Source organism: Mastomys coucha, unplaced genomic scaffold, assembly GCF_008632895.1.
Source record: "Mastomys coucha isolate ucsf_1 unplaced genomic scaffold, UCSF_Mcou_1 pScaffold20, whole genome shotgun sequence".
NCBI classification, from domain to species: Eukaryota; Metazoa; Chordata; class Mammalia; order Rodentia; family Muridae; genus Mastomys; species Mastomys coucha.
The window spans coordinates 13,411,308-13,418,111 of record NW_022196903.1 but is presented as its reverse complement, the minus strand read 5'-3'; the positions used below and the strand labels follow the sequence as shown (position 1 = coordinate 13,418,111).

At 38.6% G+C, this 6,804-nt stretch overlaps 1 protein-coding gene across 7 annotated transcripts in view; it reads right to left on the bottom strand.

Annotated features, from left to right (window-relative positions):
- Positions 1–6,804, bottom strand: part of St7 (suppression of tumorigenicity 7) — a 252,070-nt gene that overhangs the window by 126,674 nt on the left and 118,592 nt on the right. For all 7 annotated transcript variants that reach the window (XR_004121889.1, XM_031381225.1, XM_031381226.1 and 4 more), the window contains exon 2: positions 2,389–2,471. Coding sequence is in view for 6 of the 7 variants with exons in the window: in XM_031381225.1 (XP_031237085.1) it covers positions 2,389–2,471 (83 nt within the window). In the remaining variant the exon portion in view is untranslated. The remainder of the gene's footprint in view (positions 1–2,388; positions 2,472–6,804) is intronic.

Genomic DNA, 6,804 nt, shown 5'->3' with positions numbered 1-6,804 from the left:
ACAGAGTGAGTTCCAGGACAGCCAGGGCCACACAGAGAAACCCTGTCTCGAAAAAACAAACAAAAAAAGAATCCCAAGAGTTTTCTTTCCTTGAGAAGTCTCAAGTTTCGCACCTGAAAAATAAAAGCTTAGACCTAATGACCCCGGAGTCTTAGAAAGTTCACATTGCTTGATCCCTTGTGGTCTCCACCTTCAGTTGCTTGGAGGCTGGCCAGAACTCCCTTTCCTGTTACGTCCCACTGTTACCCATGGTGTGCCTTCTCCTGCCTATTGAGCAACTCCCAGCATGCTACTATAATTTCTTACGTAGCTCTAAGTAGCAAACATGCAGCCTCTCAATGAAAATCTTCCATTTCATTAATACAGTAGAAGCTTTTGTATTCATTCTCACACTTTTGCTTTTTACTCAATTTTTTTCTGGGTTTCCCTAGCAATGCAGCTTCTACTGGCTTTGTTGGAAGAAATTCTCTGGTCATTTTTCTCTGTCCTATGTTACCTACATTGGAGAACATTTAGAGATTATCAAAATGTTTTTCTCCTCCATTTTTGTCCTAGTCAGATTGAAAATATTTTCATTTAACTATTGTCCTTTCTTTTTTTTTTTTGGTTTTTCGAGACAAGTTTCTCTGTGTAGCCCTGGGTGTCCTGGAACTCACTCTGTAGACCAGGCTGGCCTCGAACTCAGAAATCAGCCTGCCTCTGCCTCCCAAGTGCTGGGATTAAAGGCGTGTGCACCGCCACCACCACCCGGAAACTATTGTCCATTTTTACTGATGATTTGTGTCACCCCTGAGGGTAGGGTGGAATCCGTGAGACTGGTGAGCTCTCACCACAGTGGCTTTCAGACACTCAGGTTTTGTGTTCTAGTAAAATGTCCTCAGTTCTACAATCACCTCCCCAAGGCTAAAGATGAATGTGGTATTGCTACAACTTATTTGCCAAGTATTTACAGTAAAATAAAATCACGTTATCACCATTATCTCACAAGAGAAAGTTAACACTAAAAATCAGGAGGAAGTCAATGTTAAAATAAAATACAGTACCTGGACAGAATAAGTTAATAGCCAACCTGGTGGTTTTATGAACAGTGCCACTACTATCCTCAAATTTCCTGAACAGAGATGTCAGAGATGCATGTGTGGGCAGTGGATGTTTAAGAGGCAGCATGTTACCAACTACAACACCTCTCTTCTACAGGTGAGTTTAAGACTTCTTGCCTCGTGTTGATGCTTGCACTCAGCTCTGGGCTTTCTACATAGATTTTTATCTTAGGATGGCTCCATAAGACCAACTTTGCTCGTTTTACATAACCCATGTGAAGCAGACACAACAAGCTGAACCTAGCTAGCTCTCTCATCGCAAGAGTATGTTCTCTCTCCACACTGCCATTTTCTACTTCCATCTGTTCACAGATCTGTTCCATCTGGCTTTCTCCATCTTATAAGTTCAGGCTTCTGAAATTTTTCATTATTCCAGGTAAAGGTATTCTCTTTTCTCAACCTGTTTGTACCTATCTACCCTTAAATTTTTTTCTATTGATAATACATTTTTAAGTAATAATAACACTATAATCTTTTATTTGTACTAATGTCTACAATTATTAGTAATCACAAGAGTATGGATGTGGAAAAAACATTTTTTAAATTTCTCTCCTTTAAAGATTATTAAATTATATAAGAATGGCCTCATTGGGTTTAGACAGCCTCATAATGTTCACTACAGTGAATTATGATAGGTAATACGATCCTTTGTATCTACAGCTGTTACAGAATATAAGGTAATGAAGTTGTAAGATGATAGAATTTTTTTACCTATAGGAAATTTTTTTTAAAGGAAGCAATAAAGAAGTGAATGTAAACACTGGGAGAATAGAAGAGGAAGGGAGGAAAGGGTTGGGAATGCCACAATCCATATCAACACATGTAAAAAATATTCCTAATGATATTATATCTAATAATCTGTTATACATGAAAAAGTCTTAATTGAACTAAGTCACTTTTATGAATCAGCAATATATATCCATCTGTCTGTCTAATTTTTGTGGTGATGGGGACTGAATCCAGGGTTTCGTGAATATGAGGCAAGTTATTTATCACTGAGCTATGGTCCCAACACATTTTATATGTTTAGGTACTAGAATGTGGCCTAGAAACATCTTCTCTGATTTTTTTCCCAATCAAGAGTTGTTTTTCTTCCCACAAAAGAAAGAATTGCAGAAATAGAACCTGGGTAAGTACAATTCTTCTCTTTATCCCCATCCAACATGAACACACATACAAAATGAATATTGAAAACTGCTGATTATATTCTCCCAGATTATTCCTTAAAAATAGTTACACTAACATGCATGCTAAGAAGTTTTTAAATTAGAAGAGTTCCATCACTTACCAAAATAAGTCCTGATATTAGTGAGGAAGTGCCTGTCAGGGCCACGTAGAACTTTGGGGTCAATGTGTTCAAAAACATGCTCACTGAAAAAAAAAAAAGGAAAAGAGAGAAGATTGAGAAAGGCATGCCTATAATCAGTAAAGCTTTTTGTTTGTTTCTTAAGATTGTGTGTGTGTGTGTGTGTGTGTTATGTATGTGTATGTAAGTATGTGATGTAGCCATCAAATGGGTTCTAGAAACTGAACCCCTGCAAGAACATTGAATTCTCTTAACTACTGAACCACTGTCCTGGCACCTAACTCATTTATTTTTATTCCCTGTGAAATCATTTGTTTCTGATGATCAGAATTCCTTGAACCTTAGCAAAGTCCCACTAAAATGAAGAACTAGTACACTGACTCAGAAAGGCAGATGTCAAGCTATATCCAAATGCTAAAGTGCCTGCCAGGTAAGGTATAATAGTGGCATGACTATTAGAGGTAACCAGTGGTTTTCTGCTTGCATGTGAGGCCTGCACCACAGAAAAGAATTTATGCCTAGTGACATTAACCTCTTCAAAGACATGCGGTTGAGGAAGGTGTGAATCTTAGTTTACCTAGTGCTCTTATTTTGCTCAATGGAAATGTTCTCAAATTGCCCTCTAAAGAATGAATGTTTGTACCCATAGATTAGTGCTAGTCTCAACCTTAGTCAGAGAAAGTTGTTTTTGCAGTAGGTATCAAGCAATGCCGAGACTCATAACTGGTCAATTGCTGAGAATAAATGACAATTGAGTGTTCAACCCTAAATCAGACATTTATTCTACCTTCAAAGTTCAGGGAACATCACAGAAGAAAGGGAGGAAGGAAAATAGGGACAAATGGATGGGGAGGCATGCTGTCACATGCTGTCTTCTGGACATCAGAAACTTACAGCTCTGATGCTTACCTGTGTATGACCTACAGACAAGCCAGTCAATGTGCCTGTCTGGTTGGGAGAGGAAGTCATGAGGCTTCAACCCTAGTTGGGGTGCTACTACCAGCTGATGGCTCCTAAGGATGGATGAGTGATGTCATTTTTCTTTGTGACATTCCAGAGGGAAGTTAGACTCTATTAGGGCCTCCATAAGATCTGGCTGTACGCAAACCTGGTAGAACATTTTCTTAATCAGTGGCTGAGAGGGAAGGGCCCATCTCATTGTGGGTGGTGTCACCCCTGGGCCGGTAGTCCTGGGTTCTGTGAGTACAGCTTACTGACTTGTTCCACACATGGCTTGGTCAGTCTCCAGGTTCCTGCCACGTTTGAGTTCCTATCTTGTCTTCCTTCACTGATAAGGAAGAATGAGCCAAATCAACCTTTAACCCCCCACCCAAGTTGTTGTTTTGTCACAGCTGTAGTAACGCTAATAAGACAGGCAGCAATGTAGACTCTAGCAAGTCACCAATATAGCAGTTTGAAAAATGAAAACCAACATGGGCATTTGATAATGGTGGCTAATTGCAGGATGCCCAAAATGAGTGCTAAGGAAATCCAAACCTGTACGAGGATCATCTTTCTTGGTCATTCATAAATAAAATGTAACTCCTGCTGCCATTTAGCATGCTGAGCTATGAGTCTCTGAAAATCTGCTAAAATGGCAGCTTAGGAGATGTTTTTTTTTAAAAAAAAAAAACTGGGAATAAAATGTCTTCATAATATATCTGTAAATAACTTTCTTTTCTAGGTATATATTATATACATAGCATTTGTATCACCTTACAAAACCAGTTTCCAATCCAGTCAGCTCAGTTAGGATTAAAAGCACAAAAGGAGCCCCTCACTGCAGCTTCTGCCCCTTCTCCTCTTCCTGCTCTCCTGCCCTCATTGTGCTGAGTCTCAAGCTTTTTTGTACCACAGTCCTCTTGAGAAATGCTATGGCATTTATCTTTGTGAGGGAGAAGCGAGGAGAATTATTTTTAGACTCATTGCTAAGGTAAGAACCCCTCATAAATCATCCTGTCTGCTCTTCTTCAGCCCTTGATGCTGCCCTGGCAGCTTTACAGGGATCCTGTTTCTGCTTTACAGAGCAGCCAGCTTCATGGGGGAGCTGAGCTGAACACATTTCATTTCTCATCTGTGGTCTGGGGAAGTATTGTTGGAGTGTGCTATATTAGTATGAACAACTCAGCACTAGGTTTTCATGCCACCTTCTCCCTTGCTAGGGAGAGGCCATCTGACAGCTTGTCCTGTTGTCAGGAAGGACTGCCCAAAGCCCTCATAACCCTAAAGACAAGTGAAGCAAGGTCTCAGATGGTCGGTTTCCTTTCACTTACAAATAGGTGCTGTGAAGAACCGCATCCTGATGGGAAACTTAACAAAACCTTGTATATTTCATATTATCAGAAACTGATGGTATGTTTTAATCTAAGTCTAAAGATGATTTTTAAAGTTAAATATAAATATAGCAAAAGTAAGTCTCTGATGCCTGGGACTTTGTATTTCCATCTCCTCCTCTTATTCCTCCTCTTCCTCCTCGTTCTCCCCCACCCTCCTCTCTCTCTTTGTGGTCTGTATATGTTTTCCAAAGTTCACATGCAGGGTAGGTTCAATGACTATTTCCTTGATAAGCCAAGAATTTTCCTAAATATCATAAGATACTGTGCCCAGAGGGGAAGACATTGTCTATACAGAACCCTTAAAATTAGTCATTTGGGAAGAAATGAAGGGAGAAATGGTATAACTATATTATAAACTCAAAACTAAAAGACAATTTTTTAAGAAAGAAGTTAGTCATTTGGGATAATGATTTACCATACTAAACTCCAAAGACACCTTTCTTATTAAAGCAATTTCCATGCAAAACTTTACATTGTATGTGCTTGACTTTACCCTTAAACAGAATGTCTTTAACATATTTCAATCTTTCAACAGTAGCTCTAGCAAAATAGACACAAACTGTAGTACTGTTAGCATGTAGCAATGTATTCGGAAACTGACTTTATTCAGAAATAAACACTATTTTCTTCCAAAACTAAGTAAAATAGGGCAGGAATACTCTTCAAATTTTTTCATGTTCATTCTATAATTTGGTGTGCTAAGCCAGTAGTAGCTGTTATTTCTCACTCCATGCCTGCTCTTGTGAGTTTTCTTTCCTTTATGATGTGCTGTTTAAAATCTGTTATAAATTCAAAGGCAGGTAATCAGTTATGGCTCAATGAACTATGTATGTCCAGTGTATATCAGTCACTGTGTAAAGTGTTGAGGAATCAAACAGGTTGGCATATAAGGAACTTTGGGTAATTTTGAGAAGCAGACATGGGAACAATATAACAGGCTATTATGATTCTGAGTGCTACTGAGATACTCTTTACTTAGCTCTGGCTGGGGTGGGAGAAAATGTGTATCAACGTGCTCCTTTCAGAAAGCTTCAAAAATAGTATTGCAAAGCACATGCACTAGAACCATGCAAAATAAGAGCTGTGACTGACAGCCAAAGTTGAAGGGTCTTTGGTAAGCCTTTGAGGCTCTTCTGTGTGCAATCTATGCATTGGCATTTTTCTCTTTTAATGCTTGGAGTTTGAGGTGTTGAAAAAGTTCAACTACTGAATTCTTGACAAGCAGAGAGTCACTGGAGTGAATGATACTTGTTCTCATAGGACAGCTGTGTGAGTGGTGGAGAAGAACACATCCAGACTTTCCTGTGTTTACACTGGAGGGTACCTACAGTGTTAGCCACGCAGAACGTACAGGAGCTTTCTATCATCTTCAGAGAAATTTGGTAACTGACTTTTCATTTACCCCTCCTTCACTGGAAGTTACACTGAATATATTATTGGAATGTCAGTGGTTATGTTCAGGAAAATGGCATGCTGCAAAGTTGAATACAGGAATTCCTTACTTAAAGTGCCAAACAGAGAGAACTGCCTAACTGAAGTTTACCATATTGATAACAGTAATCTGCTATAACAAGTAAGTTAAATTAAAAATCCATTGAAATAACAAGAAAGGCAAGAAGTACATTAACAAGAGTTGGGGGAAAAGCCCATGTGTACTCGGAAATACTTCTTGATAAATCTATATTTATTAACACTATCTAATTAGTTTAACTATATGGTACTTAGTTCATCAAAAGTAAGATACAGAACCAGCACTGAGAGTAAAACATAAGAAATTAAAATAATGAGGTTAAGTCTATGCTTTTTAAAAATTATTTTTATTTTTGACAATTTCATAAATGAAAACAATGTGTTTGAACATATGTGTCTCCTTTTATCTTTTTTGTCCCACTGACCTCCTCTTTTTTCCAAACTTGTCCTCCTCTAACTTTTACGCCTTTTACACACACACACACACACACACACACACACACACCTACCTTCAGAGGGAAAAATGAGAGGCCCATGCAAAAATCACAGCATAGTTCATATACCAGCAGAAATGTTTAGATAAAATCTAGAG